Consider the following 25,211-nt stretch of genomic DNA (forward strand, 5'->3'; position numbering starts at 1 on the left):
AGCCCGGCATTTCAGAGCATGTAACCCTCCAGCACTGCCAGCATTAATAGCGATGCTACACCACCGGATTGAAGCTGCGAAACACCACCTCAGTGATGGGGGACACCAAGGAGATCTGCTCAGCACGGGAACACTGTGTCTAGCACACTGAGAACATCAGCCCAGGGGAATGACACGGGTCCTCATTTGGGATGAGCCGACACTGCCCACACTCTCTGTCCCCCCATGTGCCCAGACTGCAGTCCGTCCTCACCCCAGACGGAGGGGGCTGTTCGTGTGCTGGCGGGCAGGGTGCCAAGTAACAACCCGTGCTGGCAATATTGTCAGCATCTCCCTGACACAGCTGAGTGACAACGTCACGATAACACGAACCTCTGGCTCTCTAACCTTCAGAGTGACATACCTCTGGAGAGAAGGCTGCTCGCTGGACAGGCACCAGGAAAAAGTGCAGACTGTTTCTCCTGAGCCTGATCAAACCCCAGCCCTGTGACCATGCATTAGTATTCCAAGGGAGTGTGACACTTACCATGGCAACATCCGGAAGTCTCCCGAGTATTCCTCATACTTGTAGTTTACCACGTGCCAGTCTGAGCTGTAGGTTTTAATGCACTGAAAGGAAAACAATACAGTTCTTTGAAAGCGACACCAAGCAAAACAAAACCATGCACAAGTCTGAAAGGTTACAGATTGCTGGGTGAGGTAAGCACAAGTGGAAAGGGTCTGAAGAAGGCTGCTTCACTCGCTTTATGTTGCAATGCAGAATTTCATAAGGAATCTTTTCAGCACAGAAACAAAATCACACAGCATCTGGCCTGCCACACAGCTACTGGTTTTGTATTTATATCGCTCCAAGGGTTTAAAAAAGGAGTAGGGAATTGGGAGGGGACTGTTTTCCAGAAAATACCAATGTTCTGCCCTTGAAAGTGCCTCTAACTCGACACGGACCGTTGCTTGGCATTTAGTTCCACCACACTTGGAGGGAACAGTCCTAGGGAGCGGCACTTTGCAGAACAAACCCGTGGCACTCGGGATGCTCTGGGGGGGGCTGTGTCCACACCTGCCCGCACCGTGCAGCTCAGGCAGGCACTGCAAAGCCACACGCCTTGTCTGCCTACAAAACCCACTGGAGAGCAGCCCTGCACAAGAGGCACGTGCGAGAACTCTCTCGTGCAGCCAGCCGGGCAGTGACCGGCGCTTCCCACACCAGAAAATCAAATGATCTGCAACCCCGCTGACCAAGAGCTACAGCAGAGCATCCTGCCGAAGGGTGGGAGTGCTGAAGGCAGGCATTTAGTGGACTTTTGCCCCTACCTCCTTGACAAAGAGACTCTGAGCTTTCTTTAAAGCGTCTTCTGGCACTGTTGACTGGACAGTCCTCCTCTGTCGACTGATGACTGAGATCTGCAGGAAAAAGGAGAACGTGTTTTCAGTGCAAGCTCAGCCCTCAGGGCTTGATACTTGCTTTAAATAAATGTGGTGGGCCTAAATCACCAGTAATGCAGCCAAAATTAACATGTGGTTAACAGTAGAAATTTTCCAAGGTAAGCAGGACTGGAGTGGAGTGAGCATCAAACATGAGAACCAGCCAGTGCAAACTCACAGATACATCTTCGATCGGAAATAACAGCAGGTCCCGGAGGGGATCACTGTAGATCTGAACTTTGCGTTGAAAGATCACGTTCTCATAGTCCAGCGGCTCAACCACTTTGGTTTTTTCCTGCAGAAAAAATAGAAGATGAAAAAAATTACATATATATAATGTATAAAATAACCAGTAACTAAAATCTTGTGCTTAATTCAGCCTGACAATTTCAAACTGTGTTACCAATGGACTGCTCATTAATTCAGCAATCTGATACTCATGTGATTTAGGTAACCACCAATGTGCATGTTTTGCAGAGAGGGAAACACTGGATTAAGTTATTTGTGCCTGGTCATAAGCTGTGGGAAGAAACAAAGCACTGTGCTGCTCTGGTCTAAGCACAGTCTCTAATTTCTTAACCGAGCAAGCAATCCTCCTGGACAGGCCACAGCTTTAACAGCTGCAAGCTTCAACCTCTTTATGTTTGAGCAGCTCATCCGTACAGCCCCGAAGAAATACGGCCCCCTGTGCTGGCTCTGCTCAGCTCGGCGCTGGAGGAGCCGAGGGAAGCCGCGCTCGCTCTGGAACCGTGCCGCTGGCGAGATGAGCGCAAGCCGGCTGCTACAAGCTCCGGAGCAGGAACCTCGCCCCACCTCGAGCAGAGGGGCATCCCTCTGGAAAGGCAGGAAAGCCCTCTCCATAAATCACACCTCAGCCACGGCCAACGGCTGGAAAAATCTGGGGCCTGGTTTTGCTCTCACATTTCTGGGAGGCAAGAGGAACTTCTCCAAAATCCCTGGAGTCACGAGGAAAAACTATTAGGAGAACGTCATTACATTCGCTATTGCATTACTTTTGTCCATGTTACAAGTTCAGAAAACAAACCTTTAAAAAATGTGAGAAAAACACAAGGGCAGCTTCTGAAGTAGGCAAATGTCATCTCAGCTGCCTAGCCCTAGGCTTCAGATTTCATAAGCAAGAGCCAGGAACTTAGCACTGCAGTTATGAAAACTGAACTTCACACCAAAAGCAAACCCATGACTCTATATATGAATGGTCATAAGAAAACGGGAAGCAAATTCTGATACATCAGCTTTGCCTTGTTTTGAATCTTGACCAAAATCTTGATGCCTGGCCATGCCACGGACGGTGCTTATGAAACCGCTCCGGCAGCCACGCGATGCCAGGGTGGCACGTGCCTCTGGGGTAACACCCTTGCAGGATGGAGTGTTTGGGCTCTCCACCCCTTGGAAAAGGAACATCAGATGCCTCCCCATCAGCAGCAAACTTCACCCCCCCCCAGCTCAATGGTTTTGCTGGGATGCAATGTTCACATAGCCCTGAGTTAAAAATGAGACTGGTACAAGGGCCCTTGCTGAAGACAGCAAAACCTGCAGCCTAAGAAAATAAGCCCAAAATGAGGACCAAAATCTCAGCATCATATAACACCACTGGGTAGACAGTCGAACCACCAAGCGTCCAAACAGCTTAATATTTTCTGTGACGTGTGAGAGAAGCCAAGAAATCAACACTGCTCTTCCAAAGCCAATCATAGCCAAAGGGTTTCTGTCCTGTGCCTTTGGCTCCTGAGTCTCTGAGATGCATTAAGTAATATCTTGAAGCCCTTTGCAGCAAATGTGAGCTAGGGTTTTGCTTTAATGACACCTGAGCATCTCCTGCTTTGAAATGGAGCCGGGACTTTGGGGAGGCAGTTGTCATGCAAGGGGGTAACGGCCCCAGGCAGGAGCTATTTGGGGATGTTCATATTTTAATCTTGTTTTAATCCTTTTCTGAAATGTTGCAGAAAATCTTTGTATGGTAATATCTCTTGATATACTGGCACCTTTAAAAAAAATATAGAAAAAATTTGCTTTCCTTTTTTGTCATACTGTGGTACACGGTAAAAAGAGAATAAAAAATCCAGGATCTGTAGCGAAGCAGAGGCCATTCCTCTGTCCCAGATGCACGACTGGTGAGCTTTTAACACATTCAGAAAACAAAACCAAGATGAAAGCTTTTCCTCACAGCACTTCAGAAACGCAAGGCAGGTACCTCACATGCTGTGTTTCCCATGACTACCCCCCAGCATCTCCCTGATGGAGGACAGCACAGATCCTATGTGTAATTAAGGCCCGTTTTACTAATGTAAGCGGCACCGTGGTCCCGTGCAAACCCCTGGGCAGAGCGATTTCTGCACAGCCTTTCACCGAGCACCCGCTCTGCCATGCTTCTGGCTGACCCCAAAGAAGCTCTTACTCTTGGCTGGGGAAAAGATATATCCTGCCCTTGACAGTTTTGCATTCAAAATGTCTCTTTTCCATGCTGCAGGAATCCAGCATGCACCAGCTCAGATACCTGAAACAGTTCCGTCTTAATCGCTCTCTGGAAACTTTGCTTCACAGCTTACACAGTCCTGAAAGAAACCTCAGAAGCTTCAGCAGAGCCCTGCAGCTGTTGTGGGAGAAGCCCACCAGATTAACGGTGCGAAAGACCCAAACACCCAACAGGTAGACAGAGAAAATGAACCCATATCTCTGTCAGCCTCATGCTCTTTAAATGCTTAATTGAATTTGGTTATTCCTCTGAAACACTGAACTTTTTTCAGGATAACACTACGTGCTTCTGAAAATTTGCCGAACTTTGCAAAGTAACAGGACATTCATGAGCTGCTCTCCCATTTGCAGGTCTGGGGCCAGGCATCCCCAAAGCTCAGCCACCCCACCAGACCAGGCAGAACCCCCCACACCAGGCATATGGCTCTCTGCTAACCTGTCCGATTTACTTTTCCCACTGCTAATCACTGCAGCAATCCCAGCAAAACTCAGCAGCATAAGGAGGTTGAAGCAGCACCATGAGCCTGAGTGTTGCTTACACCAAGTCCCTGTCTCACCTCACCCCAGCTGTAACAGTAAATTAGATTCCCTCTAAGAGCCTTTCACGTCGCTATGGCGTTAAATAGTGGCTTTGGGTATGCAGAACTCAGGCCTTCCAATTACACAGTATTTTTAGTCCTTTTTTATTTTGCAACATGGTCCTGAAACTGGGACTCTGTTTCTATAGCTGTTCTTTTTAAAAGTTGGGGTTTTGATAACATTCCTTTTCTAGCTTTGGTATCTCTGATGTCCAGCCTGACAAAGTCCTGGCAGCGACCCTCATGGGATTCGATGACAATTAAAAGGGAAGGACTGAAAAGGTTCCCACATCCTCGCGTGAGAGGCTTCAAAACCCCGAAAGCACTGCCCACCACAGAAAAAGCTCCTTAAAATAACTCGCTACAGCCCTTCCACTCCTGTGGATTTGGTGGTACCGCACAAAGCGCGTTGTGCGGGCTGGGGCTGTGATCTGCATCCCGTGAGGCTGCGCCGAGTCCCGGGACGCGCAGCCAAGGTCCCGGGGAGGTCCGGGAGGCGAGAACGCGCCTGCCCGGCTGCAGAGAGCTGTCACCCAGACGGGCTTTGCAGCACCCACAGACAGGCATTTCTCCGCCGGAGCTGTCAGAAACGCAGTCCCTAGGTCTCTCCTTACCCAAGCGGTGTGATTTCCCTGTTTCTGCACACAGCAGCCCACCGTCCCCGGCAGCACGGCATTACGCCAGCCGTTCTCGCACCCAGGCTGTCACAGGAACCGCAACAATGCCTCTGCAGTGAAGCCGAAAAGACAGAGGTCAAGCTGTTTGCAAGAAAAGCAGTCGCTCACGAAAGGATGTGGCCCGGCCCCTGCCTGCCATCGAGGCAACACAGCCTCCTCCATCCATCCCAAACTGTGCTGGCTGCCCATGCCCCTGCAAACAGACCCACGGAGGAAGGAGGGAGCCATTATAAATATTTTTCGCCCTTTGGCCCACCCTAGTGCATCATGTCCCAGCAGGGCTGGAGGTAAAGCTTTAATCCCTAAAAATCACGTTTCAAACTCCTAGATTTTCTGACGAGCTTGGTTAAAGCACACACCTCCCAGCACCCAGGGCTCAGCCTCACACTGCCAGGTGCTGTCACAACAGCAGATGGCACCCACCAAAGTCATTAAGAAAGCAGAGGAAAAACTATTACGCTAAAGTAATTAGAGTCTTAGAAACCACAAATTCCTGCACAGCGAAAGCCAATATCCAAGCAAAAAGAAATGCTGCCAGTCCAGCAACAAAATCAGCCCATTTTTGCAGGAAAATATGTGCAGTGCTGCCAAAGCCACGCTGTTCTCCCGTATACATGCAGCAGCTTTTCCCCCAGGGCCGGCAGACGGGTGCCCTGTGATGCTCCTGGTGTTTCTCCAACCGCTTGCGCGAGAGCAGGTTGGGGTGAGCTGCTTACTGCCACGGCCCCTGCGGCTGCAGCACCCCGAAAACCCCCGCCGGCACCTCCCAGCCCCAAGCACTGCACCCTGCTGCGCTGGGATAAAAAGCAACACCCGCAGGAAAGCGCTTGTAGGGTAAAAACATAAACAAACATGGTTTAAACCAAAAGGTAACAGGAGAGCAGTGTACCCTCCCTGATGAGCCCACGCCCCGCTTAGAGAAAACACTGGTAAGGAGCCCTGCACGCCGGCTTGTTCCCCAAAATGGTCCCGGTCCCTCTGCTTCTGCCCCGGGACTGCTGCTCCCCGGAGCACGAGGGTTGGCTGCCGTGCCCGTGCCCGAGCCCCAGCCAGGCCGGGTCACCAGGCTCCGCTTGGCCAACGGCACAGGTGAAACAACTATCAGAGTATTGGCTCTCCGTCAGCGAGCAAGTCGGCCGGCATTTTAACAGGAAATTCAAGGAAATAACTTCAGCAGAAGCACGCCCACAAACACCAACGCAAGGCTCTGCCTTTGGCCAAGCGGGAGCACAAAGAGCCCGGCACAGGGAAAACCCCAAGGAAAGGTCCTGATCCTCGGTGCCCTGCTTGTCCCGCCGCCTGCCCCAGCACCAACCCCACCGGCCAGAAACCTCCAGAGCCAGCTCGAATTACATGTTTCAGCAAGAAGTCAGATTAAATTGTCTCTGCATCCATTTGCAAAGCTGAAAAAATTCCTTATATTTGCTTTAGAAACAAGGGTTCACAATGACAGCTGGAGATATTCACGCGGGGAAGTACAGGAGAGGCCATTTCTATTTTAAACTTTTATTGCCTGAAAAACAGCAGCCACCTGTTTTCTAGTGTCCTGTGTTTGTATGCCATACAAACGTGCCAATGTGTTTATTATATGATTAATGTTTTTCCGAGACCCTATTCTCGCAGAATTACAACGGGTATAATCCAAATGATGTGAATGCACAGAAAGTGACGGGAAAATGTTTAATTCGAGGATTTTTTTAAAACAGCGGCCAAAGGAAAACTGCCAGCAAGCTTTTGCGTTTTCAGTCCTTTCAGGCTTACTTTAAGTAATATCCAGCGAAGAAAATGGCAAACCTGGCGGGTGTGGCTCTGCTTTAACCCATGTGCCCGTCCCTTTGCGTTGACACCAGCCCCGTGTCGGCCACCAGCGCAGATTTCCCTGGGGGGGGGGGGGGGGGGGGGGGAAAAGCCCAGCGCAGCCCCCGGCCCCGCGCAAGAGCTGCACGGCGCTCCGCTCCGGCTTCTCACGGCCGGCGCAGGGACCCGCGGCTCCATCCCGGCCCCCGGCAGCCGCCGGACCTTCCGCTGGAAAAACCTGCGGGTTCCGCAGCACCGGGGCAGGGTGTTTCCTGGCGTCCTCAGAAACAGAGCTCAGCCCCGTGCACGCATCCCCACTCGCAAAGCGGCCAGAGAGACGCGGCCGATCCGAATATTAAAAGCGATGGTTCTTTAGAGTAACTAAAAAGAGAAGAGGAAATAGCACGGGCTACATGTACATATAAACACATTGTCTCTGACTGTACAACCGTCCCCCAAAATTTTGCCAGCATTTTACAGCCTATTTACTGCCTCATCTGTTGCAACCCTGTAATGTGCTTACATGGAAAGCCGAGCAAAGCCCAAATCCTAAAACAAATTCCAAAGGGCCAAGTAGGTGAAGTACACAGAAAATAGGAGGCAACGTCAGCCTGGGGAACTGATCAAAATAAGCGGGGGAAAAAAACAGAAGCGCACAACTACCCTTTGGACATACCAGTCACATCACTTCCAAGACTGGCAGCAGCCCAGGGCAGAGGGGGACCGCTTCCCACCGCAGTGCGCAACCTGGAAACGTGAGGATACCTCACAGGCGGTGCAGAGAACTCCCCCATTTTTCATTTTGTTCGTGAAACCTGACAGTATATGGGAGAATTTCAAGGGTGCCTGGGAACTGAGAAAATTCACTTGGCACACGTTACTGAGGGATTTCTATCCATAAAAAAGCTTTTCCAAAGCCAGGGTTTCAAAGACCTCAGCTCAGGGCTCTCTCAATTTGTGTGGTCTTTAATGGCTTCTCTTTTTTTTTTTTTTTTTTTCTCCCCCCTTCTTTTTTAAATAGCACATTTGTGACTCTTCACTTTTTCTGCCCCCAGTTCCTGCACCACCATCTGATCCCATTTACACGCTCTAACTCAAGCTTGCAGGAAGGCCACAGAGCTTTGTTTAAAAAAAGCTGAGATTCACACATAATTCATCGTTCCAGGAACCTGGGCATAAGAAAGAGCAATGAAAAGTGGGAAACCCTGAGCTTGGATATCCAGTGCCTGAAACCGCCATAATCCTGTGCAAAGCCAGAAAAAAAGTCTGTGCCCCAAAAACTCTGCATTCAAAAGCACAGTAGAAAGGGAAGAGGTAGAAACAGAAATGGGGGAGGGAGGGCGAACAGGGAGACAGTGTGAGTCAGCACACATGGCAGCAGTCACAACACGATGCAGCCTTGCCGCTGCCAAGAGGTTTGTGGGCTTCTCAGCAAAGCCACATTTTGGGAGGAAATCAGAAGGGAGGCAATGAAGTGTTTCTCACCAGGTGATGGGGAGCTTGTGCCCATGAACCTGCTGCAAGCCCAGCACGCAGCTGGTTGTAACAGCAGTGCCAGGGCAAGATGTGCAGAGATAGGCTAGGGTAAAACCACAATGATGAAAAATGGTCAATAATGCTGGGTATGACCAGGCCAAAACTATTTTTACACTGGCCAGAGAGAAGGAAGTTTAAAAACACAAGAGGAATGCCCAGACAGGAATCCCGGCTGTGCTGAAGGCACAAAAATGCTGAGCTTGAGACCATGGGGGGAAACATCTGCACCTGGGACAGGGGAGAGAGACAGACACACTGAGCATTTTGTGAAATACCAAGTGAGTAAAACCTCCTGAGGAGGAGGAGAAGGGGAAGCGGGGAGAGGGAAGGGTATCAGGGGCTGGTCCAAGGTGGTGCAGGGGCGGGCGGGATGGGGGATGTGGGTTTTGCTCAGCTGGGGATGGGGATGCAGGCGGGTGAGCGCAGAGGCGATGCCCCGGAAAGCAAGGCTTGGGCAAAGGCTGGGGCTGTGCGGCTGCGAGGGGTGGGAGATGGGTGCAGGGGGGCCCGGAGGGGCTGGTGGGGAGGGTGCACGCCGCAGGCAGGAGAGAGGAGCCCCGTGGGCAGCCAGGAGGGGGAAGAAGGATGAGGTGAGGAGAAGGTGCCTGCCAGCGAGAGATCGGGTGCCAACACGGCTCGGAGCAACGCTCCGCACAGCCCTCCTGAGGGCAGCAAGCAGGCAACCGCCGAAGCAGCACCGCTCCCGACAGCCCAAACGTGGGGGTCCCGGGGCCCCCCACCTGCACTGCCCGCTGCAGCCCAGCCCTGCCAGCACCCCGCTCCCTGCCCACCCAAATCCTGCAGCCCGGAGCGAAGCTGGCAGCACTGCCTGGCATGGCTGCTCACAGCACGCGGGTGGCTCGGGGGCCCCAGAGTGGAAAGAGGAAAGCAGGACACAGGCTTGCATGGGTCGGAGCAATGCGTGGGAGCAGATCTGTGGCATGCCAGCCCTCCGAGGGCTCTCCGCTCCCAGCAGGCAAACAGATCCTTCCATTGGGCAGTGTGGGCTTCCCAAGGAGTTGTAAGGTGATGCCTTCAGCACCTCCTTTTTCCTCTGCAGTACTCATCCCATACCCTGGAAACAAACCAGCTGCAGTTCAGGCAAGCGCTCGCCCTTCCCCAGTCCCCAGCACCCCCACAGCAAGCTGCAAGACTTGCTTTGTCTCTTTTACACCCAGAAACAGTTACACATGGAGAAGGGAGCCCAGCAAGTGCATCATTTCCAGCGGATTTGGGTGACAGTCCCGACGCTCCCATCTCCATATAGGAGTTATGTGCCAGTCTGGGCCATGCTCCAGCTCTGAAACACAGCACAAGGCTGCTGTACCCCTCTCTCCCCCTGCTCCGCGTTAAATGGAGATGGCTGAATCTGACAGGAGCTCTCAGAGAAACAGAAAGCCATGTAGCAGGGAAGGGGAGGATGGGTGTACCATCCTGGCACCCTGCAAGAAAACACTTGCAGTGGAAATGACTCACACTTTCCACCCAAAAGTGCAGAGCAAAAGCCTGCCCCCTCTTCTCTGCTTCCCTCCACCCCGCTCAAGTCCTGTGCAAAAGCATCTCACCGACCCACACCTCTCTCCTCCTGCAGCAGAACCTGATCCGAGCGCTACAAAGGGCTGATTGGCTTCTAGATATTTTGTAACTTGGATGTCTCTTTTATCAATGTAATGCCCAATTCTCTAGTGACAAAGCAAGTGCTTGCAGTTGTCAGCAGGGTCTCTCGGACTGGGGTAGCATTGGTGCAAGCAAGACAACAGCTTGGAGAAGGCTTGAAGAAACGGTCAAAAAGTTGATGTCAGTGTAGATATACAAACATCTACCTGTCGTTATTTGGCCTGGCAAATAAAACTGATTCAGGCCTTGAAATGTCTTCAAATTGGCTTAGAAATTACAGCAGATCAGGATAATCAACGTATGGCTCTTCATTTGCTTTCCACTTATTCAGAAGCGGACTCCACGCTTCACAGCCCTCAGCAGATCACATTTTGAAACTTAGTTCTGCAGCCACAAAGGCCAGGAACGCTGTTTTTTTCCTGAAAGCTCGAGATTCTTGCATAATCACTTAAGCAAAGGAAACAGCAGTCAGAAAGAAGCTGCATTGCAATGAAGCAGAGAGAGTTCACAGCCAACCTGCGAGTGGCTCAGGCTGCGAGGCAGTGCTGCTGCTCCAGCCCACGTGTGCTTCACCTTCACACATCAACCTCTGAAAACGATGCCCTGAACAAGTGCAGAGTCAACAGGAAAAGCACCATCGTAGGTAGGCGGTAGCTGGGGGCATGGCCCACCCCTGGCATAAGCACACACGCGAGGTGATCCAGCACGGCTCCCGCGCAGGACAGTGAATGAGGGCAAGCATCTGAGATTGCTTTCAGTACCCTTGTCCCCTGTGCCTTGACCTTCCTCAGGATGACCGAGTGCTTCTGTGTGAGAGACACCAGCGACAGGGCAGTACAGACTGCCACAGCCCCTCCAGTCCCCAGACACAACACCCAAAGTCCCCGCCTGCACAGGTACATCGTGGCTCAAACGCAGCCTTTCTGCACGAGGAGCAGAGCAGGCATCAGCGCAGCTCTGGAGCTGCACCTGCATCCAGCTGAGCGGCCTGCCACAGAGCATCAGAGACAGGAAAACACAGCACAGCTTTGGTTTTCTCCTCTGAAAATAATAGCGTTAATAGAAATTGGCAAAAGAGGACTGGTTTCTATGGGACAGCTGAATTTCCGCCAGATATGACTTCTCAAAACATTCTGTAAGCACAAGCGTGCTAAAAAAGGAAAATAGTAATTGGAATTACAATAATACATGTTATTTATAAAAGTTCTTAACTGGAGCATCCCAAAGTGCTTTTCAGATGTCACTGGTATTTCATCATTTATTTATGTAGTATCAGTTTTATATTTAGCATCCAGTTCCAGAATAGCCAGCTTCAGAACATCTTAAAGCAATTAATTGCACACAAGCAGAACCCCTCCCTTTCCTGCCTGCTCTACAAAACTCTTGTTTTTCACTCAAGAAACCACTTGCGCAGGGGGAGAAGCCAACTACGCAGCCACTCCCCGGAGGCGAGCAGGCGAAACGCTCCTCGGCTTCGCTGCGGCACGAACCGAGCCGGGAAATGGTGAGGAGGCTTTGCCCAAGCCCGTAGGGCAACACCGGGGGAAAAACAGGGCGGGAAGTCGCCAGACAGTTTTGGGTTGCCTTAGCAATACAGCGGTGAACACCCCCAGCAGGGAAGTCAAACCCCCAGAGATGGGATTTCAGGAGCTCAGCAAGTTGTTTGCCTCAGCCCCCATCTACGCTCCATCTTCGGGCTGCCAGGCGCTGATGGCCGCAAAGTTAAAACTCTTTTCTGCCCACCAAACGCAGGAGGGCCGGTGGACAGGCCCTGCAGCGCCTCAACCCACCCGCAGTCAAAACGCTGTTTCCCCCCAGATGAAGACATCCGTGCAGGCTCCAGCGTTATGCAAAGGGAGAAGGGAGTGCTTAGGGCTCCCCAGGCGCAGAGGAAAAGGCAGAACGGCGAGGGAAACCTGCCTGAGTCCAGCGCAACTTCCCTGGGGCCCCAAAACTGCCACGGAAAGCGGCTGGCTGCGGGGTTTGCCTCCCTGCAAACCAGCTTTGCGTCAGCCCACCCCATCTCGCTCCAAGAGATGGAGGCTCCTTTCTCCTCTCCCGGCCGTGCCTTTTCCTACCTGCCCCTACCATAAACCCTGCCAAGCCTCTCGCCTCCCTGCGCCCCATTCCAGCCGGCGGGATGCGCCCCTCCGGCCCCCGCCCCAGCTAACCCCGCGTGTCCGAGGGCCGAGCAGGCCGGCCCAGCCCCGGCAGGCCCAGAACCAGCCGCCACCCTCCAGCCACGTTCGAGACGTGGCCTGCTCCGCACGCGCGCTGCCAACCAGCTCCAACCCGCAGCCCAGGCTGCCCATCGCTGACAAAATGCAGTTTTTATATATATATATATATATATCTGGCTGCTACAGAGAGCAGTGTGCGGCACTGTGAGGTGACCGGGTCCTGAGGTTACTGCACAGGGGAGACGTCATCTCACCGCCGCGGTGTCCCCGCTCTGGGGACTGAGGGGCCAGGCTGTGGTGGGGACGTCACCCAGCACGGAGCCAGGACCAGGGTGAGGGAGCTGGGAGCGCTCGGGACTGAAACAGGCAGGGTCTCCTTCCAGCCACAACCGCTCCCCAGGGACAGCCCTGTGGCAGGAGATATTAATAGGGGAGGGAAAAAATTGCATTTCAGCAAGAAAGGAGCGAGGGGCGAGAAAGGGGTCAGGAACAAGCAGGCCTGACCCCATTAGAGAAGCAGCAGGAGGCAGGGAAAAGCTGTAAAGATAAGTCAGGGCTGTGATGAAGGAAAGAGGAGCCAGCAAGGGAGAGCTTTGATTTGTACTGTTTAAGGGAATGAAAGAGATGGAGGGAGCTGGTGGCAGGGAAACATACTCCAGCATTTCTGAGATGACAGCAGTGGCCACAAAGGCATACAAAACCACTCTTTTCTTGCTTGTACAGAACAGGAGTGAGGAGGCCAATTAACCAGGGAAGCTAAAGCACGCGTGTGCCCCAAGCCTGGCTGCCGTTCAGCTGCTGTGTGTGACCGTGACTTGCATTCTCAGGCCACAGAAATGTCAAAAGCTTTGTGCAATTTTGCATCATTAGAGATAATAAATTAGCATGCAAAGGGCTAAGTGAAATGCTGTAAGAGCCGCCAAACTGCACATATAAAAGGATGCTACAATATGCACTACAGCAGGTGTCCAGGTTCAAATACTCCTGCTTCTTGGGGCAGATCTCTGCAAATATCTCCAGGTACCAGAAGAGGATGAAACAAACCCAGAGAGCCATCCCCTCACTGGATTCTGAGTGCACCAAATCCCCAACCGCATTGCTGGCATTAGCTGCAGGCACCACCACCAACCATCTGCTCCAGGCGTTTCACTGCATTGACGGTAGCAGGCCAGGGCAGATGCTGTCAATGCAGGGACACCTCCATTTCCATGACACCATCCCTGGCGTAGAACAAACCACTCTCAGCCTTGCCCAGCAACTGTAAGGGCTGGATGCTTTGTTCTCTTCCTAGAGCTTTCCTATAATGTGCAGGAGGACACATATTTAAATGATGCCTTGGGACAGATAAGATTTAGTGCCCATCGAAAGCTTGTCATAGCCTCCAAAAACCTCAAGAAAGGGACACCTTGACTACAGCTCATCTTATAGCACCTATTCCTCAGCACACGGGTGTGCGTGGGGGAGCAAGGCATCGCTTTGTCCCTTCTGGACGGGGCACTGGTAGGAGACACGCTGGAGGTTTGCTAAGTGGCCCCAAGTAGCTGCACAGTGTCCATGGGCCCTTGCTGCTCTCCGTGGAACAGTGCCCTTCATCTGCTGCACAACCAGAGTGCGCTCAGGCAGGAGCAAACCAGGCAACTTCCACAGCACGCGTGGCCCATGGCCACACCACGGCACTCAGCCAGCGCCGAGCTAAACCCAGCCCCTTACAACACACCAGCCCCAGTCCAGGAAAGCATGTGATTAACTTTAAGCCTGTGTTTAACTGGTTTCTTGAATAAGCCCCTGTGAGCAATAATCCCTCCGTAAGCACTTCCACAGAAGTCACCCGAGAGAGCTGCGGTGGCCAATTCTAGAGGCACCCCGCCACAGCGGGCAAAACCTGCCCTGCACGAACCAACAGCAAAACTCCCACCCACTTACGCAGGGGCAGAATTTCCTCCCAGGTCTCACATACGTCTCTTTTTCTATGTAAGTTATGCAAACACAGCATACTGACTACACCGGAGGGGGGAACATGCATATATTCTGTGTCTCCCTTGAGCACCAAGATCACTACAAACGCTGCGTATAAACAGTCTTCACATTGATCAAAGAGAGTTCAGCTTATTAAAAGAGGATTCTATGCAGAAAGCTGATTTCTTCTGCATGAGTATAAATTCAGACACTAATAATATGGTTTAAGCTGAAAAAAAAAAAACAACACAGAAAGAACAAAATGCCTTTTTGCCTCCAGTCAAAACCTTATTAATACCACTGTTAAGGAGCTTTCTATCTCCTTTTTTTGCGTCTGCCTGAAACCAAGCCACCCATACAAGCCCAGCCCAGCCAGGATCAAACAAAACCCATCTTCTCCTGGCATGCTGCCCATGGTCTCACAGTGAGATTTCAGGGAGCACATCCCACAGCACTCTGTAGCGCCGGAGAGCAGGCCCGCGGGTGGAATGCCTCTGCACGCAGGAATCGATGCAGTTTGCAAGCAGAGGTTCTCCCACCCTGCAGTTGCTGGGTGTTCATGTGCTGGCAGAGAGCTGTGAGTGTGCCTGGGTGCTCCCAGGCTGTGCCTTGGGGTGCACCACTGGGCTGGCTGACACTCAGCATGGGCAAACCCTTTGCAGCTGCTCCTTCTCAGACAGGATGCTCTGGGTCTGCATCCTTTGTAAATCTCTATGGCGAAGCAGTAAATGTATCTTCAGTTAATCTATATAGAAATGACCTAAAGAAAATCAGAGTAATTGTGGGAGACTTCAAATTGCCACCAGATGACTAGTTTTGGCAGCACTGTGGGAAAATGGATTGTCTGGGTTTTGTCAAGTGCTTGTTCCTCTGATCTCACGTCTCCCACACGTTTTGCTTCTCTGTCACGACACAGAGAGTGTGACACCTTTGGAAAACTTGCAACTGGCCTGAGACACAGCCCTCTCCTCACGCGGGCCCCGCCGCCGCTCAGCACATCGCTGTGGCTCAGCCTCAGCCTTACATCCACGCAGGGAAACGGGTGTGTGCTCTTCGGCTGCTCAACCGTACGACACCCCGCAACGCTTCCAGGGGGGAAAAGCAAGGCTGGGGCGCAGGAGAGGTGCACAGGACCCCCGCCAGACCAGGGGACTGCACCCCCGAGCACGCCCGCGCCCCGTCTCGCAGCGCTCCCGCCGCTGCCCGGGCCCCACCTCGGCGCAGGGTTCTCCTGCAGCGTCCTGCGTGTGGAGAGAGCGGGAGGAGGGAGATGGCACGGAAGGTCTGAGCCAAAAATCACCCATGCCCACCCACTGCCAAAGGTCCCCGGCTGCTCTCCTTGAGGTCTAGCCTAGGTGGCTCTCCCAGGCATCATCAGCACTTTGTTCTCCAGCTCTGAAGATGCACTTCTAACACGGTATCTTACTGTTGCTGCCCTGAGGTTTAAGCTGCAGATAAACCTCTTAGTTAAGAATGGTTTAAGTTATCGCACTTAGGCTTTGACTGTTCCACTCTTTAACCTAATGTTAAAATTTTCCTTCATCTCTTAGCGTGCTATTGATCCCACCTGCCAACTTAATGGTTCTACTAAATTTGCCTATTTAACCAGTGACCTTGTTTGTCAGTTACTCTGCCAGAACTCCATCCAAGAGTTATAATCAGCAGCACACATCAGGAACCATTCGAAGCTGAAATTGATACAATCTGCCCTACAGCTTTGCAAAGAAAAGTGCCCAGAGAGAACCAGGGTTCCCACATACCCTGGCTGCCTGCGGCACCCTCGGCGCTCCTAACTCCACTCCTCAGGGCTGTGCAAGCTTTCAAGGGATTCCCGCTGAACTCTTCTTCCTCGCCAAGACCTCCCTTACGCAGGCCGTCTGTGAGCGTGATGCAAGGCCAGAACGACAGCCGTGACGCTGGCAACCCCAGCGCAGTAAGAGGAAACAAAAGAGCCCCAAGTGAAAGCTGCGCTGCATCCTTCCTCATCGATGGGGCACAAAGTATCTCTGAGCTCCCCACCACAGTCTATGCTTACTTCCACTGCTACAGCTCTGGATTACAGCTCCATTTACACCACGGCAGGAGCAGCACTGACTGCAGCCTACCAGCTGGTGCAAAGGGCAGGACACGGGCACCCCAGGACACCTCGGGAAGGGACAACCTCCCTTTGCTGCTGGTGTCCGACCACCACCGTACCCAACACTTCCCTTCCACAAGCACAAAGGAGCAAAGCCCTGCCAGAAGTCACCAACCAAACTCCCACCAACTTCACTCTGGCTTTGGAAACCAATGGGAAGTGTAAATATTCTCAAGGCACTAGACAAGCATAAATGGAAAACCAGGAACAGAAGTAAGGACCACGTGAGCTTTACTGCACATGCAGGATACCAGACATCACACTCGCGCGGGCTGGCTGTGCGGGAGCACAGTGCTCCTGGCTGGAGACGCGTCTCCTTTAACGCACAAATTATGTTTCCAGACAAGCTGACCACTTCCATGACGTTAAAAGCTTTCCTCACTGAGGCATTTTCATTTACTAGAGTATTTCATTCACTGACTGACTACAAATGGCTTCTTACTCCAGACAGCTCTTTGTCTCGAGGGAGTGCCTTGAATGCCCAAAATGCCGAGCTCAATCTACGCACTGAAAGAGCCTTACAGTGCCCACTCCTCCTGCAGATGAAGTCGCATGCTCTGGTCCCCACCCCTTCATCTCATCCATGCTCACCACCACAGATACCCATGGTTTCAGCTACAATTGCCCCGAGGCAAGCAGAGGGGATCACGGAGGGACAGGCAGGCTGTTCCCTGGGGAGTATTAAACTATTCACGTGCTTTTATTGACTTAACATCACCTGCTGTGTCCGGGCTGCAGGAAGGGGATGGGACCCTGCTAAGCAAGGTCCCTAGTGTGACTCCAGTCTGCTCCAGACTGACAGAAAGCCCCAGCTCCCAACACCCCGGGACCTGCTCCATCCATTTACCAACTGCCAGCCCCTGCTCCTCTTGTCCCCATCAACCGCCCACTGCCTCCCAGGGGCACCAGTGGGCTCGGCGCTGCCCCGGGGGTGAGGCACAGCTGAGCCTACAGCACACACCTGACCCTGGGGCCTTGGGTCTCCCCTTGCTGAGGAGGGGGCAGACTGGTTGGCCATGCGCTCACGCCACGCTCTGCAGCTGCCCAGCTCATCAGCACCAAGGCTGAGCCGTGGCTTGGGAGCAGGATCAGAAATTATGGCTTTTCAGCCTCCCCCTCATCAGTTCCCGGGATGCTCTCTCCACCCTCCCGGCAGCCAGCTCACAGACATCCCTTCCATGCAAGGATGATGACCTGGTAGATGGGAAGGTACCACACTTCTCTTGGAGCAACCTGGAAGGCATGAACCTCATCCTCAATCGCTGAGGGCTGCCCAAGTGCCACCTGAGACAGTCGTAAAAGCTTATGCCCCCTCCTTCCCCACTCCCTGAACACTGCAGTGTCTTACGGCTCTTCCCAGTGCTGCAGAAGTGCTGGGATTCATCCCTTGCTGCCGAACTGTCGAAAGAAGGAAACGCTGCCAAGATCCAGGGATCAGAGACACCTGCCCTCACCCTCCTCCGGCGCTTGGCTGCAAACACACCAAGCAGCACAGCAGCTCCGGGGGATTTGCCTGTCACAAAGAGGGCGAAGTTGGCAGGGACAGTGTGGGCAATGAAACCCTAGAGGGGATCAGAAAGAGAGTGGCTGCTGATAGATGCTGGACTCTGCCAGCTCCCTTGGGCTGCTGTCAAGGTTTTATTTATTTTCATCTGCAGTCCCACCCATCCCTCCCCTTTCTAACAGAAGACACCTGGCACAGGCACCGAGTAACTATTTGCCTGTAGGATACCAAAGGTCTTCAGGTCCTATAAAAACAATTTCATTTTTAATGAGAGGTTCCATCAGCTTGTGCAAAATATTTATCCCTCTGTGTTGTTGGTAAAATAGGGAAAGCAAATCACAAGGGAGCCTGGAAGGATCCCGGAACAACTGCGCATAGGAAGCAATAGCCATGGCGCTAGGAAATCAGAGTGGATTATCACCATGTTTTTTTTCCAGCTTTAGAAATCAGTAAATTTACATGAAAACTCTGTTTTTAAAAAATTGTTTAAACCCCTCCATTTGCTTAACAACACACGTCATTTAATTTGATAGTAGAGAACCGGGGAGAATTATCCACGCTGAACTTGTACAGCACTTTCTGCACATCCCATTGACTAACCTTCCACCAAAGTCAAGGTCAGAGTTGATTACACGCAAGAGTAATTCAACCAGCAACACCGAAACACATCCAACAGCCCAGGGGAGCTCCGACCTGACCCCGGGGCGCCGCCGCCAACCTTTGCACGGCCGCCAGCACAACAAAGACAACCTGCTGCAGCATCCCGCACGCCGGGATGGAATTGCATCTGGCTAATGCGTGTGACCGAGACCGGATTCCCGGGATACACCCACCTCACGCCAATGCCCCTGCCCCTCTCCGTGCCAGGCCGTGCCCTTCAGGCCGGCCCTGGTTATTCGCCGCTTTCAGGCTGCCCGTGCCCGGGGCAGGGTGAGCTCCCGTCACCCGTTTGCTCGATCCGCGCTGGCAGCGCCCCGTTACCTCCCGCTCCCGCCGCACAAGCACCAGCCAACCCCCGGCGGCGGCCGTGCCGGTTCCCCCCCCCCCGGGGAGGGCAGGGGGCGAGCAAGGCGGGACGGCGCCACACACCCCGGCCCGGCGAGAGGCGGGGGGACGCACCCCCCCCCCCCCAAATTGGGAATTCTGCCCTTCCCCATCCCCTTGCCTTGCTCAGCCGCGCCCTGCCCGGCGCTTCCCACTCCCCCGCCCAGCCGTGCCCCGCGCATCCCCCGCTCTGCCCTTTCCCCAGCCCCTTCCTCTTCCCCCGCTTTGCGCATCCCCGGCCCAACTCTGCCCCGTCCCGAGCCGAACCGAGCCGAGCCGAGCCCAGCCGAGCCGAGCCGAGCCGAGCCCAGCCTCCGCTCCCGGCACTCACCAGGACGAAGGAGCCTCGCACCGCCTCCGAGACGCTCTGCCGCAGCTCGGCGGCCGTGCCCGGCTTGCTGAGCCGCTTGGTGAACTTCCTCACTTCCGACATGGCGACACGGCCGGGGCCGCGCCGAGCCGAGCCGCGCCGAGCCGAGCCGAGCCGAGCCGAGCCGAGCCGCTGCCTCCCCGCCGGCGGGCGCGGCGGGGCCGGGCCGGGCCGGGGGCGGGGCCGGGGCGGGCCCCGCGCCGGCCCCGCTTTGTCCCCGCAGCAGGTGCCGCCCCCGCCCCGGGCCCGGCACCCGGCGGGGGGGGGGGGGGGGAAGGGGGGTTGCTTGGGTGCTGGAGAGCGTGAGCCCAGGGTCTCAAAAAAAGCAGCGAGCGAGGAGGGGGAGGAAGGCTCCTCAAGCGCATCCCTCGTTACTTGAGCATCATACGCTGGTTTTAACCACGGTGATTCTGAAATAAAGGCAGAAAGAACCCTTGCTCCTTTATGCTTTGTACGTTAAAGCCTTACTTTTAAATCTTTTTTTTTCTTTTTTCCCCCTGATTTTTTTTTTTTTTTTGTGTGCTAGGTCTTCCACTCAATGGGGTGGGGTGGCCATATAGCCGTTCCGCTCTTGAGGAATTTACACATACAGGGCCATGTGCCTGCTGAAAGAGGAGCTGATCGGAATTACAGGCATGCTGTAAGTCACACAACATATAGAGAAACGGTCTCAATTGTAAGAGCCAATGTGTAGGGGGTAATGAATACAGCCATTATGACCCAAACCATCCAATATGTTATTTGTGACTTCTAAAGCATGCAAGCCCGTTATTATTCTGCTTTTTAGCAGTTCACTGAAGGGGCAAGCAGACACCATTTCATAATAAATATTGCTCTGATTTTTTATACCAGGGGCAAAACAAATCTAAAAGTTTAATTATCAAATACCTATTAGATGAGGGACAGTAAAAAAAAAAAAAAAAAAAAAAAAAGTGAGAGTTTATGAGCCAGAAAACTAGCATTTTCACAAACACAAAGCTTTTCCAAATCTGTCTAAATTAAGAAGCAAAAAACCCGTTATGACGCACAGTTCCAGCTGCAGTGCACTGAGGTTCACTTCCTTATCCCCACACCCATGCCCATTCTCGCAGAGATTTTACCAGCCACTTCAAATTGGCACACCAGGCAGCCCCAGCATCTGCACGGTGATGAGCTGGGCTGCGGCTATACTGGTAAGGAAAATCATCAGGTCTCCTTCACCTGGCCGTGAGAGGACGGGTAACTCCGTGATGCTTCTCCCGGAACGGGGCAGCCCCTGGCCCCTGGGGTTCTCGGAGCAGGCTGGGCTCTGCGGGAGAGCACAAGCCAGCACACAGCCACCCATCAGAGGCCAGCGCTGACGCCAGGGCCACTTCTGCCTTCCCTTTGCTGCCTTGGGAACAGCTCTGAGAACTGCCGAGCTTGCCAAAGGGTTGAAGAGTCCTGTGACAAGAAACAAACCCATCCCGGGAGCACCCACCCCTTGTTTATCTGAAGCAAAAAGTTCCTGCTAAGGTTGTGAGCGTGGTTCGGTGCCGGCAAGGGGCTGCGTCTGATCAGCTGCCCGTCAGCATCCCACTCGACTGAGCTAAGCAGCCATGAAAGACCAGTGAACAGTGAGGCTGTTTTTTGGAGCTAAGCATGAAAACAAAAGGAAAACAGAAGCAATGGGAAGGACGCATCACATGAAAACAAAATGCAGAAAGCTGTGACTCCCTCTGAAGAAGACCAAACATCAGAATAAAAGTCTCAAGCAGAAGGAATACAAAGGCAAGACAACAGTTGCCACAGCACCGCTGTGACAGGACAAACACAAGGTTGCAAGGATTGTGGGTTCTGTCTCCTTTTTCAGAGGGGAAGAAAGGCCAGTGAGGGTTTATCAGCATAAGAAAGGCACCCAAGGACACGCAGGGGCATTGGAGGTGCTGAGGGATGGCACTGCCTCAGGTAACCAAACTTTCTTGAAGTCAGCCTGCCACTGGGAACTTGCTGACTCAACTGTGCAAACATTTCACCTCTTCGTGGAGACTAGAGCCTTGAGGTCCCTGATGTCATTTTGATCCCGGGCCTTTCTAAAACGGGCGCATCACTAAAATCACTTCCATTTTCTCCCCACGTACAAAAGTGCAGCTTCTCTTTTGCCTTTAGCAGATCCAAATCAAGAGCCCTGAGCACCAGGCTCTCCAGCTGACGGATCGATTGCCCTTTTCCCTGGTACATCCATTTACTGGAAGCCCAGGAACAGCCATGAACACCAGATTCTCTGAAGAAAGAAAGAGTCTTTGCCGCAGGCTGTCTTTAGGCCAGGCAGCTCTTCCCACTCCCTTTGTCTGTCTACCCTCTACTCACTGAGATCAGGCAGAGAATTCCTTTTTCTGAGGAACTGAACTGAATTTCAACTGAAACGTGCTCTGCTACTGACCAGGCTTTATGACCCACCCAACCCAAAAGGAAACTTCAATAAAACATAAATATCAGCTCAGAAAAAAAAAAAAAAAACAAACAAAACAACCAAAAACCAAAGAGTAGATCTGCTGAAACAATATGCAGTTCACAGGCAAAAGGGAACTCGGGTGATCCACAACACCCAGCCTGTAGCAGCTTTTGACTTTAACTATCAACTTCAAAAAAACCCAAACCATCCTTACCAGCAAACACGAAATTAATGACATGACACTAGAAAAACAGTGAAAATTTCAGTGTTGTGTGTCTTGATGGCGAAACCCCACAATATCAGGGCGTGGGCAAAGAGCTGTCCAGGTTACGTCAGCCAGCAGCCAAGGAGAGGATTTGAAAGGAAGTGAAAGATGAGGCCACACGACAGAAACCTTCACATTCCCAGAGAAAACAGCACAGTCAGGCAACCCAAGGTAACTGCAAAAGGAGACACACGCACCTTTACACGACTTCCTAGAAAGCTACAATGCTTAACCCCATCCCTTCCAGCCTCCAGACCAAGGCATCGGGGCACCCCCCGCCCGGCGGGGCAGGGGCTGAGCGGTGGGGACGCACGCCAGCAAAACAGCTCCCCTGCTGCCTCCTCCCAGGCCTGGCCGACAGCACTGACTACACGAAAACAAAATTTGCAGAGGACATCACGGGAGACAGAGAGCGGAATCTTTCCCCCTTACCAGTAGCACTAGAGCGCAGAGGACGCATTAAGGACGAATCCATTTTTTTGGCTAGTGTCTGTCTGCAGCTGAAGCTGACATGAGGTCTGGAACCACGTATGAGGGGCTCCTGGACCAGCTCTGAAAACATCCCAAACAAGTCGAAGGGTTAGTGGCAGGCTTAGGATTTTATTTTTCACAAGCCACCCAAGTTTGAAGGTACTTAATATCATTAGACAATAATCCTGTTTGGCGCTGCCTTCACTGGTTATCTGCCGGCCTTTTTATCACCTAGAAATGGGCCTATCCCAGAAAAACACTTAATGATTTGGATTAATCCCAGCACTTCATGCCACTGGGTAGGGGCCTGCAGCAAATCTGTAGGACTCAGGAACCCAGATCCAGACATGACTTTTTGCTGGGGGAGGATTAGAAATTACATTACATCTTCAGTTTCTCAGCTTCCAAATTCCTGTGAAATACAGCTGTGATGTTTTAATGTATTTCAAATACTTCAAGATTTAAAAAAAAAAAAATCTTATCACATCTGCACATACACCTTTCGATAGCAAAGCCAAGTGTGCTGGGTTTCTGTGGTGGGGTTTTGGTAGCAGGGGAGGGGGTTACAGCGGTGGCCCCTGGGAGAAGCTTCTTGAAACTCCCCCGGCTCCAAGTCTGCCCCACCTCTGGCCAGGGCTGAGCCCATTAGTGATGGTGATTGTGCCTCTGGGGTAATGTATTTAAGAAGGGGAACCTGGGAGGGGGTCGGGACCACTGAAGAAGGGTTATGAGGATGAACACCCAGGTCAATGGAAGGAAAGAAGAAGGGGTGGAGGTGAGCTGGAGCAGAGCCCCCTGTATCCCGTGGTGAGAGGGCAGGGCCACCCCCCTGCCCCCCGTGGAGGTCACCAGTGGAGCAGAAGCCAACCTGAAGCCTGTGGAGGAGCCCATGCCAGGACAGGCGTCTGTGCTTAAAGGAGGCCGGGACTCTGAGGGGAGAAGCAGCCCCCACTGTCGTGGTTTGGCACTGGCAGGGCTGCAACACGCTGGGGGGACCCACACCGGGACAGCTCAGGAACGGCTGCAGCCTGTGGGGAGGACTCACAGTGGAGAGGGTTGGTGGAGGACTGGCTCCAGTGAGAGGGGAGCTATGTGGAACAGGGGGGAATGTGCAGCATTCACCCCCTCTCCCGAGAAGGAAGGAGCGGTGAGCTGTCTGTAACCCCCATCCCCTGCCCCTGCGCTGCTGGGGGAGGAGGGGGAGAGATGGGGAGCAGGGCTGAGCCCAGGGAGAAGGGAGGGCTGGGGAGAGGTGCTTTTGGATGTTGTGGTGCTTCTTACTGTCCGACCTCGTCTGCCAAGTATTGCTTTTGTTAGTGTTTGAATTAAAGTAATGTTTTCTTTTCCTTTGCCCATGAGGGTAACAGGCAAGCTACCCCTCCCTCTCCTTACCTGGCTTCCTGAGCCATTTCTGCTTCATTTTCTCCTTCCCATTCCTGAGAGGGGAAGGTGTGAGTGAACAGCTGTGTGATGCTCAGTTGCCCTCTGGGCTCAAGCCAGGACACCAAGACACAGACTGCTCCAGGTCCACAGGTGAAGAACTCCTTACGCAACGATCTTTATGTAGCTTCTGCCTCCTGTGAAAGCAAGGGAAAAACTATGTATTTGGGTTACCTGATCAGACATCACTCCTTTGCTACACGTGCAGCCAGCAGCTCTGGTGTGCTCAGAAGTCCAGCTGTGGCACCAGGGCAGTTATGAACACGGTGCAAGGCTGGACAGGGCACGAGGAGCCGTTTGGACTCACAGCTACTGCTGTGACTCCCTGAGTGCCACCTGCCTTGGCTACTGACTCGTGTCACTGCTCGAGGTGTCAGCAAGACTGTCAATAAGCAGCTCCATAATGTTGGCTTCCCTGTACCTGTGAAGGGAGCACGTTCCAGCAGTGCAGCAATGAACTCGATTCAGGGCTGCAAAGTCCTGGCCGCTGAAGGGCTGCCCTCTGCTGACTTCCCCGGGATTGCAGGGGCACAGCTTTTTTGAAGATGGGAGGAAAGCCAAGCCCAAGCACTGCCTTTCCCAGAAGGGCACTCTCCGGGTGAGCACTCGACTCCGTGGGATCAAACAGCGCTGCAGTTTGTGCCAGGGCTGCTGTGCTCCCTGCCTTCCCCTGCCTGGGCTCCGGGGCACGATCAGACACGGCAGCTGCCGTCTCCAAGGCTGCTGGTGCATCCCGTGAGCTCCCACCAGCATCCACCTTCATGGAAGAGCATACAAGGCTCTGCAGGGACCCTGGGTAACTCCTCCTGCACCGAGGGCCAGGGAAGAAGCACTAAGAGGTACCACCAGTAATGGTGAATCCCTCTGGTGTACCACGCTGTTCTTCGCATAGCTATACTCCTTAAAAAGACAATATCGGCCCAGTGGCCACCAGATTTATTTATTTTGTTGAACTAGACAAATGAAAGCTCTCGCAAGGTTTAGTTTCTGGAAAATAAAGATACTTTATCATAAAATCCGATTTCAGAAAATGAAACAGAAAGACATGCTGCTTGTGAAACATCTGGTGTTAACTATTTTCAGATACAGAACTACAAATCGGATGGACAGCTACTCCAGTACATCTCTAAATCCCCTCTTCTTAATTTTGCTTAACCACCCTCATACACGGCAGCAACAGCGCTGCCCGGGCAGGCTACCTCCCTAACCCCGGCGAGCAAAGCACGGCAGGCACGCTTTCCCTGGTGCGAGAACAACTTCTGGTCAACTGAGCCCAGCAGAGAACTCTTCAAGGGACAGAGGTTTTGGTTT

General features: G+C 52.8%; 1 protein-coding gene across 7 annotated transcripts in view; it reads right to left on the bottom strand.

The window, feature by feature from the left end:
- Positions 1-19,432, bottom strand: part of DOCK11 (dedicator of cytokinesis 11) — an 84,984-nt gene extending 65,552 nt beyond the window's left edge. For all 7 annotated transcript variants that reach the window (XR_006166933.1, XM_042807157.1, XM_042807160.1 and 4 more), the window contains exons 1-4: positions 19,273-19,432; positions 1,601-1,717; positions 1,312-1,401; positions 527-609 (exon numbers count right to left, since the gene is read on the bottom strand). Coding sequence is in view for 6 of the 7 variants with exons in the window: in XM_042807157.1 (XP_042663091.1) it covers positions 527-609; positions 1,312-1,401; positions 1,601-1,717; positions 19,273-19,374 (392 nt within the window). In the remaining variant the exon portion in view is untranslated. The remainder of the gene's footprint in view (positions 1-526; positions 610-1,311; positions 1,402-1,600; positions 1,718-19,272) is intronic.
- Positions 19,433-25,211: the final 5,779 nt, after the last annotated feature.

The sequence above is a fragment of the Tyto alba genome, unplaced genomic scaffold (assembly GCF_018691265.1).
Source record: "Tyto alba isolate M040663 unplaced genomic scaffold, T.alba_DEE_v4.0 Super-Scaffold_5, whole genome shotgun sequence".
NCBI lineage: Eukaryota > Metazoa > Chordata > Aves > Strigiformes > Tytonidae > Tyto > Tyto alba.